This window comes from Eurytemora carolleeae, unplaced genomic scaffold (assembly GCF_000591075.1).
Source record: "Eurytemora carolleeae unplaced genomic scaffold, Eaff_2.0 scaffold578, whole genome shotgun sequence".
Lineage (NCBI taxonomy): Eukaryota > Metazoa > Arthropoda > Copepoda > Calanoida > Temoridae > Eurytemora > Eurytemora carolleeae.
In genome coordinates this window covers 73,940-85,050 of record NW_019396575.1, presented here as the reverse complement: position 1 = coordinate 85,050, position 11,111 = coordinate 73,940, and the positions used below count along the sequence as shown (strand labels likewise).

The following is an 11,111-nucleotide window of genomic DNA, read 5'->3' as shown; positions in this document are numbered from 1 at the left end:
AAAAAACATTAGGTTATAATAGAGATTTTTAAAATATCTCAATAGCTAATAACAAGAAAGAAAATATCTCAATAGCTAATAACAAGAAAGAAAATGTTACAATGCACGATGTTTTTTAGAATTTACATTTTATGGAGAATATTTTTTATTTGTCTACTTTTTAGCAAAAAGCTATTCCTAAAAAGGTCAGAGTCATTCCAAGGTTTGTTGAAAAAAACACCTATAAATAAAAGCTATTTTATCTTTATTCTTGCACATTATTCTATAGCTTTTGGTGTAATTATAATGTTATTTTGACGCCATCACAGAGTTAGCATTTGAAAATTTTGTTTTAATACATTTAAATTGTCATTAATAAATGGTAGAATATTCCCGGAAGACTGTTTGGGGGAGGATAGGAAGAGGATGAAATGAATGAACAGTTTTGAAATAATCATGATAGAAACCTCTGGTGGGCGGTTTACAGTTTTTTAATTGTTCCTAAGTTAATTCTGAAGATGCAGAAGATGATACCAAATCTGTGATAAAAATATCAAAATAAATCTAATAAATTTACATATTTCAGAACTAAAATGAGCGAATCTAAAATTAATGAGTTTAAATTAGACCCGTTGCAGCTCAAACAGAAAAAGATACGAACCAACCTAGGGAATATTTGTTAAGATCTTTTAAGTTTTAAGTCATGATTTTCTACTCTCATGTTGGAAGGATCAAGTTGAGATTTTGAAGAAGAAAAATCATGCAATAAGTGCCACAAAAAAGAAACCCTCATAAGTTTTCGTTGCATATTATAAATCAAGATTGCTTAGGTTAATTATTATTAATCAAAATTGTTTTAGTTGATTATTATTAACTAAGATTGATTTAGAGGATTTATCTCGAGATGAACTAATTCAGAAAATAATATCTCTAGAGGTTCATGTTCAACAACTCAGGTAGAAATTATAAGCTATAATTATTTTAAACGTCTCAACATACTATATTTGGGACTATTTCTGATGGTCGTGTCTGTACCAAGAAAATGATGCAATGTTCAGAGGTTAATATTATGGAACTTAAATGATTGGGAGTCCAAGTCTGAAATCTTCAGGTTGCAGAATTGATCGTAGTTATTATTTTATAACATATCAATAATAATTATTTCATCATAATTAGTGTTTTGTTAGAAAATAATAATTAATGATACTTTTTCATTGTCATAGATTTTTAACATGTTTTTAACCAGAAGACTAAAGTTTACATGTCATACAATTTTAGCCTAGAGATACTAAATCATGAGATTTGAACATTCAGTTTTTTTTCTAAGAAGAGTTTCGTCGGATTTATATTGAATTGAGAAATTTGGACATGTTATTTTTTTTCTGAGAAGATTTTGACATGAAGTTTTTTGTTGAAAAAGTTTTTTTTTGTTTTTCGGAAAGATGTGAAACCAACAGATTTTAACATGTTCATTTAAAATGAATATCCGTTTTGTCCTCAGGAAAGTGTCGTGTCATTTATTTTAATAAAGTTATGTCGGAAGACATCCAAAAAATTTTCTCTCTTCTACACAAATAGTTTTTTTAGTCCATAGTTTAAACATTAGGTTAAAAGGTTAATTATTTTATCTCCCTCAGGTTCGTTATGGTATTTTACGGTTTCTATTTTTGATATATGGACACTATAGCTAAGTTTAGTTTTGTTGTTTATTTTTTCCTTTGAACAACCCACTCACCCATGATTATTAGAAGACGCTATCTAAAATAAGTTCTAAAATTCTAAAACAAAATTCTTTATTTCAAAATATTGGTTTCAAATCTTTCTTTAGTTACTGATGTCGGTACACACTCCATCATGGCATTTTTTACACCTTTTTACACATTTCCCATTAGAACAGGAATAGGAGCAGCTTTCTTGATGGCTGCTTCCACCACCACCATTATTGCTGCTTAAACTGCTAGTCGCAACACCCCCGCCAGAAAAACTGCTGCTTACATAAGGAGTTGCGTTAGATCCGCTATTAACTATGCTGCTGGCGGGCCGTTTAACGTAGTTGGTGGATGGTCTATCGTAGTACACGAAGGCCGGTCTGAAAAAGCTGAAGAAGTTTGAGAAATCCAACGGACGAAACGGCGCAAACGGGACAAAAGGAGTATAAAATGGGTACTGAGGGGCTCCAGCTTTCTCAGCAACCTAAATATTAAGTAGTTCAAAATCATTTTACACATTTTTATTTTCATGATAAACCAAAAAAAATCTTACCTGGAATACTATAGTTATCAAAATGATCCTTAAAAACATGTTGAGGGTTTGCTTGGTAGAACCATACTGGTGATCACACAATTGATACGCACCCAGTCCCCCCTCCCTTAGTTACTTGTACAGAGATGCCGACTTCAACCCTTCTCCACCTTTGGCACGCCCTGGCCCTCTATATTGAAGTCCCTTCTAGGAACATTAAGTTGACCGTTGTAATTCCTACGGTCACAGCCAGAGAAAATGAGTCTGTATATAAATGTAAAAAAAATACCAAATGTACAAAATCGTTGATAAAGATGGAAATTAAAAAAATATGAAAAAGGTATAATTTTAGATTCTTTATATGCCCATTTTAAAGTACATGAAACGCCTTAAACTAAACTAAATTGGACTGGATTAAAATCTTAAAGGTTTTCAATCATAACTCAAATAAATTTCCTTTTCTTATACTTGTAAGTAAAAGCAAAACTAAAGGAGCTACGATGTTAAAAAGTCGTTCTAATAATGTTGCATAAATTTGACTTACAACTCTGCCTAGTGATCTATTAACTAAATAGATTTAAATCAAGAAATATAGAAATCTCAAAATAAAGGAACAATTGCAAAAACCCTTTTTATTCTACTCTGCCTCTCTACCCTCCTCCTACCATAAAACAGCTTGATCAACTGTCAGACATTCCCGGTTGCGCAACAAGAAAACTAAAGATTTAGTAATACTACAAAACAGAATAAATTTCATCTGATGTCATATATATATTTAAAAATATTGTAAAACTAAATTAAAATAAATTATTAAAGTTAAAAAAGATTTAAATCTACATATTCGTAGATTTTGAAAATTTTTTATAATTAAAAAGAATCTTAATTATTCATCATTTTGGCCTTCTTCACCATTGTTTACAATGTTTAGATTTTGTTATGTTCCTCGTTAAAGGGACTGTCTACTTAATCTCAAGTGACCCCCATCTACAGAGTTGCATGTACGATTAACAAACATTTCTCTGAGCAAGGATGAATGAGATACCCATATTTTTCTACCTTCAAATGAACTTTTTTCAATTGTGGTTTTAAAAGTGTTATGTGGATTTATGCTGCTTAGACAATGAAGAAACTGACAGAATGCAACGTGATTTAAAATAAAAAAACGATAATTTCTTCCATATAACTACCCAAATAAAATGCAATGTGGTACCGTTGTGGCTCTGACATAACTCTCTTTAATTGGAGGAGCACTTAACGTCTGTAAATGAAAATTTTTCCTAGAAATGTGATCGCAAAGAACAGTAACTCTGATCTCCCTGTTGCCCTGAATGCTGCGAAGAAAGAAAGAAAGTTTGATTTTTCTAACTATAAGAGACGACATGTTTTACTCAAAATATGTTATTTTGGATGGGACTACCACGGTTTTGCAGTACAGGTCAGGACTCATAAAATACTTTTTGTCTTTTTTTTTAATTTAAAGCTTTAATGCCCTGATGTATTTCATTAAAATTTAGATTTAGTGTGGAATGATTATAAATAAAACACATTTTTTCAATCAGTTAAAGCTTTTTTAAAGAAAACCTTTTAGATATGTTGATTCCTCATTTTTCTTTTTTATTTCACTCCAAACATTGTTTATAAATATTGTTTAAAGGAGGACTCTGGTAAAACTATAGAATCAGAACTTTTCGCAGCTCTACATAGGTTAGTGGCTTTTTTCTTTTACCACTCGCCTCTTTTCCCCCCGCACTTCTTGACAATAATGAATGGTACTTGTCACTTGGAGTTGGAAGGCCAGCCTACAGTACCTTTAAGTTTTAAATATAAATAAAAGTGGTCACGTGTCTCTGTCTGTATCACTTAACCAGTGTACTACACTCTTTTTGGCGGGAGCACTTGTGACGTAATACGGACTCATAAATAATATCATCCATTATATCTATTAAAAATTAAATAAAAATTATAATAATTGGAGAAAATCTAAGTTCCAATTAGGTTTCTCTGGGATATCTTTATTTTCAGATTGGTTGCATATTTGCTGAATATGATCTGTTTAAACCTACTATTTCTATGCAAAATTGTTTATATATATATATGAATTTTCGTATAATTTTAACACAGTTTTATATCAATTTCTCGTGACAGGAACATTAGATATAACTTTCATAGGTCGCGATCAAGAGCAAAAATGATAAGTTTTCCGCCTATTTCCCCTTTAAATTTTCCTTTACAGTCCCTTTAAGTATTTACTAAGGTTAAATAAAAAACCTTTCCTGTGTTTGCTAGATTTTTTCCTATATAATATTTCAGGACCAAGCTGATAGAAAGCAGAGAACAGAGTAACTACCATAGATGCGGCAGAACAGATAGAGGAGTGTCAGCTTTTAGTCAAGTTGTATCCTTGGATATAAGGTAGTAAGAACTAAGCAAACGTGTAAGTAAGTGAGCAAGTGAGCAAGTGAGCAAGTGAGCAAGTGAGCAAGTGAGCAAGTGAGCAAGTGAGCAAGTTGAGCAAGTGAGCAAGTGAGCAAGTGAGCAAGGGAGCAAGGGAGCAAAGGAGCATGTGAGTAAGTGAGCAAGTGAGCAAGTGAGCAAGTGAGCAAGTGAGCAAGTGAGCAAGTGAGCAAGTGAGCAAGTGAGCAAGTGAGCAAGTGAGCAAGTGAGCAAGTTGAGCAAGTGAGCAAGTGAGCAAGTGAGCAAGGGAGCAAGGGAGCAAAGGAGCATGTGAGTAAGTGAGCAAGTTATAGCAAGTTAGCAAATGATCGATTGAGCAAGTGAGCGAGTGAGCAAAGGAGCAAAAGAGTAGGCGCAAGGAAGTAGATAAAAACTAAGTTTGATGAAAAAAATTCTGTCATAGAACAAACTTGGCCGAAGGGGAGGGTGTGTATGCACAAGACAGTTATACTGGTTCACACACCAATATAAAGGTAAAAATTAGAATTGGATTGACTTGGATAGACTTGGATAGACTTGGATTGACTTGGATAGACTTGGATAGACTTGGATAGACTTGGATAGACTTGGATTGACTTGAATAGACTTGGATAGACTTGGATAGAATTGGATAGACTTGGATAGACTTGGATAGACTTGGATAGACTTGGATAGTACTTTGTCATATCGTGAACCTATCTAGATGCAGAGATAGATTACTGTCATATCTTGAACCTATCTAGATGCAGAGATAGATTATTGTCATATCTTGAACATATCTAGGATACAGAGATAGATTACTGTCATATCTTGAACATATCTAGGATACAGAGATAGATTACTGCCATATCTTGAACCGGAATCTACCTGACAACATCAAGGTTACAGCCTGGGCTCCAACCAACACCGTCAGCTTTAGGGATCAGGAAAATTAGTAACAAAGTGTCGATTTAAATAAATAAATTATTTCAAAGTCTATTTTTTCTAAAAATAGAAATATTTAAAATGCCATACTTTAAAATATTTACTCATTAGACGCTACCTCATAGAAAGCTGCCACCAATTGGCCAAAGTGTAAAATTTTATTTTGAGAGTCAAATATATAAAAACTTGATTTTATTTTCTTATTTACCGTAGCGTAAGATTTGATTTGGACAGTTTTAAGTTAAAAAAAAACTTGATCTTATTTCCCAATGTAACATTTTCTTTCTAGAGTCAGATGTTAAAAAAAATCTTATCTTGTGCATCTGTGTACCATAGTGCAAGATTTTATTTTAAGAGTCATCAGTCAATATTACTTAATCTTATTTTCCGTGTACCGTAGTGCAAGATATTTTTTAAGAGTCATCAGTCAATAATACTTACTCGTATTTTCCGTGTACCGTAGTGCAAGATATTTTTTTAGAGTCATTAGTCAATTTTACTTAATCTTATTTTCCGTGTACCGTAGTGCAAGATGTTATTTTAAGAGTCATCAGTCAATTTTACTTAATCTTATTTTCCGTGTACCTTAGTGCAAGATATTATTTTAAGAGTCATCAGTCAATATTACTGAATCTTATTTTCCGTGTACCGTGATATTATTTTAAGAGTCATCAGTCAATTTTACTTAATCTTATTTTCCGTGTACCGTACTGCAAGATATTGTTTTATGAGTCATCAGTCAATATTACTTAATCTTATTTTCCGTGTACCGTGATATTATTTTAAGAGTCATCAGTCAATTTTACTTAATCTTATTTTCCTACTGCAAGATATTGTTTTATGAGTCATCAGTCAATATTACTTAATCTTATTTTCCGTGTACCGTAGTGCAAGATATTATTTTAAAGCCATAAGTGAAAAATACTTGATCTTATTTTTCAATGTACCGTATTGCGAGATTTTATTTTACGAGTCATTTGTTAAAAATACTTGATCTTATTTTCTATGTTCCTAAGTACTTTGAGAGACTTACTTTGACTTACTTTGAGAGACTTACTTTGAGAGACTTAAGTTAAACATATTGGATCTTTTTTCCAACGGAAACGGAGAGTTTTAAGTTAAAAATACTTGATTTTATTTTCCATGTACCTGCAAGATATTATTTTAAAAGACTTCAGTTAAGAATATTTTTTTATTATGTACCGTAGTGCAAGAGTCATAATTTAAAAATACTCGATCTTATTTTCCTATGTACCGTAGTGCAAGATTTGACTGCCAGAGTAGAACATACAAATACTTTTTCCCCCGGGGATTGTTGGACCTCCAGAGAATGGAGGACGGAGGTCAAAACCTCGTTGGATCACATGACTTCAGAAATTTTTGCAAGGTATGTCCTAAAACAATCAGACATTTGTTCATAACAGACTTCAAACTGTGCACTCGTTCAAAAGACAACCCTAAGAGGAAAACTAAAGATAAACGAAACTTCTTTACCAAGGACTAGTTTTAATGAATACCGGGAAGTAGTTGAACTACTTAATTACAGAGTTGAACAACTTCTCTTGAACTAGAACCAGCCCATGAGAAAAAATGGTTGAAATTAGCCTGTGCAGTTGAACTACTAGTGAAAAGTAGTTGAACTACTTAGACTAAGTTGAACAAATTCTCTTGCACTTGATCGAGCGGCGCACAAGAAAAGTGGTTCAACTTACTTTACGCAGTTGAATCACTTCTTTCTATTCAATATTTTTGTCCCAGGATCTAGCTGTATTTAGTGCGGTAAATTTATTATTAATTATACTTATTTGTAATTGTATGCCAATAAACATGAATTAAGTAATTTCAAAACAAACTAACTCTATAGGGTGTCCAACTAAACATGGGAACTAATTGGTAACTTAAAAATCTTCTTTGGTTTCCAATAGTTAAGAAATGACGAACGAGTGCTTAAAAAAGATATTTTACGGACTGTATAATCGCCAAAATCTAGTCTTCCCCTGTTTTATATTTAAAATTGGTATTTTAACATTTGAACATTGTGTTCATTTTTACTTATTTGAACTTTCAACAAATTCCCAGAATGTCCGTCAATTTTGAAGGTGAAAAAAAGGTTGACCACATGTTGAAAATTAGAGACTTATTTCGGTGATAATTGTTTTAACTGGGAAAAAAATAAAGTTATGTTAATAAAAAAAATCCCGCGTAGAATAAAGACGAGGACTTAATCCTCATATTTAATGGGACACCCTGTAGACAATTTATTATGGTAGCGTAGCATACAACTCTTTAGATGGACGTGAATAACGGTGTTGTAAGCTACACGCGGCGTGTTGACGCACTAAGTGTGTCCTGCGTCCTTAAAGAGGACAAAGACAAGGACAGCCCCTACGACATGTGTGTCCTCACAATAGGAACGGGAGAAAATCAAATATAATTGATGATTATAATAATTTTGATTAGATTAGACATATAAAGCAATTCCTGGCCTAGCTAAGCTAAGAATTTTAAGTTTACTATCGTACTATACAAGAAAGATACAACAGGAACACTAAAGTCTCAGTCTAAAATCTCGACCTTTGTGGGTTACCCTTTATAAAATGAAAGGCTATACACTTTTTATATAGGGGGGTTTCTGGTAATTTCTTGTAATTTAAAGTTTAAAATCTATATTTCATAAACAAATTTAAATTTTTCATGAATTAACCCTTTCATGGATTCTTAATTAGACAATCCTTAATTAAACCATTCATACTTCAAAACTGATAAAATTAGACACTTCTTTATTCTTTAAAATGTGGAGGCGACACAGCAAATTAATGAGAAATTAAAGACTTCTAAAAAATGAAACATATTTTATTTTATTTACTCCTGTCCAGTTGGTAAAGCGTATCTATGGCATCAAATCAGACTCATAGTCTCAGTTCTCTTCCTCATAGGAGAAGGAAAGGAAGATCCAAGCGTCGTCAAAGAACTTCTAGGTTAGAAACAAAATTTGGAGAAAGAACTTAAGCTTTTATATTTTTTTATTAGATGTGGAAAAAAATCCTCAGCGGCCGGCATACGGCATGGCCGCCGATTATCCTTTAAATCTGTTCAGCTGTGATTACGATGGAGTGGAGTGGAATTATGATCAGGTATTTACTATTACTATTTGTATGCGTTAATTACAATGTTTTAATTAAATTACTTTTAAAAACGAAGAAATTTGTTTTCTATTTTGTGCGTCCTAACTCCTCATACTTGGAAATAAATAAGATACTAAGTGTAAATCTTGGTGCCTAGAGTAAATTTACATTTGTCTGTTTTTAGCTATTTGTTTGTTTTTATATTTACATATTTTTTATTTGGTTAAAGTATTTTGTTTAATCTCGTCACAAACTCCATCTTGTACTTGTAGTTGTCCCTGGGGTTCGTGCTGAGGACCTTTCAGAAGATGTGGGTCGAGACTAACGTTAAATCTCAGGTCAGATTTCAGGGAGTTCAGCGGAGTTGAATATAGTCAGATAATAACGATATAGTTAGATATAGTTAGATAATAATGATATATGTACTTAAATGGAGTTTCAGGGAGTTATGGGAGTTTTAGATAGTTAGAGGGAGGTCGCGGTAAATAAAGGTAGTGACCGGAAGTTAACGAGAGTTTTAAGGATAAGTGGGAGTTATAGGGAGTTTCAAGAATTTACAGGGAGATAATAGAGATGAAGGGAGTTGATAAATAAATGAAGTTGATATATAAACGAAGTTTATATACAAATGGAGTTTATATACAAATGGAGTTGATATATAAATGGAGTTTAGATACAAATGGAGTTGATATATAAATGGAGTTTAGATACAAATGGAGTTGATATACAAATGGAGTTTATATATAAATGGAGTTGATATACAAATGGAGTTGATATACAAATGGAGTTGATTTATAAATGGAGTTTACATACAAATGTAGTGGATAAACAAATGAAGTAGATTTACAAATGGAGTTGATATACAAATGGAGTTGATATTTAAATGGAATTTATATACAAATGGAATTGATATACAAATGAAGTTGATATACAAATGGAGTTGATATACAAATGGAGTTGATATACAAATGGAGTTGATATACAAATGGAGTTGATATACAAATGGAGTTGATATACAAATGGAGTTGATTTGTAAATGGAGTTAATTTGTAAACGGAGTTGAAATACAAATGGAGTTAATATATATTATATAAATAGAGTTGATATACAAATGGAGTTGATTTATAAATGGAGTTGATATGCAAATGGAGTTCATACATTACTGGAGTTGATATACAAATGGAGTTGATACATTACTGGAGTTGATATACAAATGGAGTTGATATATAAATGGAGTTGATATACAAATGGAGTAAAAGGGAGTAGAGAATCTAAAAATAAGGCGAAGCGGTTATTTTTATTACTTTTTAGATGATTCGAAGTTGTCTTGAAGACCTAGAGAAACATGCTCAAACACCGGTAAATTAAAAAATTTAATTTATAAAAAGATCTGTAAACTGTAATTTTGCATGATTATGTTTTTAGGTTCATGCACAAGTTGATCCTCTTTTTGTGTTCAAGAAAGAGAAGGTAAATTACTATTTCTATTGATTATCCCCCCCCCCATAGCAAATTTTGACCCTTCTCGTCTCTTTCCGCTGCTAGACTTTTCATGATTCTGGGTTTTTTTCCCTTTGAATGAGAAATCAAGCCTAACGGGAAAATTTCTCTTATATGCCTGAATTTGATGCCAAAAATCGATTTTGCCTCAAAGTGTAATTTCAGCCCAATGTAAACCTTTTATAAATTAATATTAAAAGCCATGAAATCATAAATAATGAGTTATTGCATTAAAGTGACTCCCTATTTTAAGTATTCCCAACAGTACCATTTAAGCAATTTATCTGAGAAATAATGATGTAGATATCTTCGTTTTTCTATCTGAAAACTCTTAAATCCGCTCTATTTCCTTACTTATATCTGTTTCATAAACTAAAGAGAAACTACAATTGGAAATCATCAATGGAAATATCTTTTTCTGTTGAAAGTGAAATTAACTAATCATCTTTTTTTCAGGTATATACTCCATTGTTGAAGATGCCGAAGTGTCCCAGTCTTGAGGATAAAATCGTGACCGTGGCTAAGCGACGTAAACTGGACATTGATTAAACAAAGGATTATTTTCAGATACAATGTTAACCCTGGCGGGAAGATTAAAGGTGATTCCTGCACAGTTTTCCGTCCTTCCGGAGCAATGTGCGTCCTTCCTTCAGCTGTTTTCGCTAACAAAGCAGTGTGCGTCCTCCGTGAAGGAGCAAAGACGGGGAATGGCTCGAGGAAGGAATTACTATATCAAGGGAGCCAGCCAGAAACAGCAGATTAGCGAGGAGGCCAGGGAACTACTGAAGAACAGAAGGCAAGTTATTAAAAACCCTTTTAAGAGATTGAGTTTGACGTTGAATGGTAAATCTTGCTTGGACCTTTTTCCTCTTGAGGGCAATACCCCACACCGCAGACTCCCTCCGGGGG

General features: G+C 32.6%; 3 protein-coding genes across 3 annotated transcripts in view; 2 read left to right on the top strand and 1 right to left on the bottom strand.

Annotated features, from left to right (window-relative positions):
- Nucleotides 1-92: 92 nt before the first annotated feature.
- Nucleotides 93-10,770, top strand: LOC111705762 (tRNA pseudouridine(38/39) synthase). The gene is made up of 15 exons (XM_023478412.1): nt 93-648; nt 869-935; nt 3,502-3,655; nt 3,875-3,924; nt 4,531-4,632; nt 5,078-5,147; nt 5,478-5,572; nt 6,838-6,964; nt 7,868-7,988; nt 8,454-8,555; nt 8,608-8,711; nt 8,975-9,040; nt 10,014-10,061; nt 10,128-10,172; nt 10,659-10,770. The coding sequence occupies exons 1-15, from the start codon at nt 573-575 to the stop codon at nt 10,749-10,751; spliced, it is 1,320 nt and encodes a 439-aa protein (XP_023334180.1). The 5' UTR covers nt 93-572; the 3' UTR covers nt 10,752-10,770.
- On the bottom strand, nt 1,756-2,442 carry LOC111705764 (uncharacterized). Its single transcript, XM_023478414.1, has 2 exons — nt 2,242-2,442; nt 1,756-2,172 (listed from the first exon to the last, which is right to left on the bottom strand). Exons 1-2 carry the CDS (start codon nt 2,278-2,280, stop codon nt 1,804-1,806), a joined length of 408 nt encoding a protein of 135 aa, XP_023334182.1. The 5' UTR covers nt 2,281-2,442; the 3' UTR covers nt 1,756-1,803.
- The window catches only part of LOC111705763 (uncharacterized), a 10,296-nt gene continuing 9,943 nt past the window's right edge, over nt 10,759-11,111 (top strand). Inside the window, exon 1 of the mRNA XM_023478413.1 lies at nt 10,759-10,998. Within this exon, the coding sequence (XP_023334181.1) occupies nt 10,775-10,998 (224 nt within the window). The 5' untranslated portion in view covers nt 10,759-10,774. The remainder of the gene's footprint in view (nt 10,999-11,111) is intronic.

Coding starts and splice junctions, on each gene's coding strand:
- LOC111705762 (XM_023478412.1), top strand. CDS start 573: ATGAGCGAATCTAAAATTAATGAGTTTAAATTAGACCCGTTGCAGCTC. Junction 5,573..6,837: donor ACCAACACCGTCAGCTTTAG/GGATCAGGAAAA, acceptor TATGTACCGTAG/TGCAAGATTTGACTGCCAGA. Junction 10,062..10,127: donor AGAAACATGCTCAAACACCG/GTAAATTAAAAA, acceptor TTATGTTTTTAG/GTTCATGCACAAGTTGATCC.
- LOC111705764 (XM_023478414.1), bottom strand. CDS start 2,280: ATGTTTTTAAGGATCATTTTGATAACTATAGTATTCCAG. Junction 2,173..2,241: donor TGATAACTATAGTATTCCAG/GTAAGATTTTTT, acceptor CTTAATATTTAG/GTTGCTGAGAAAGCTGGAGC.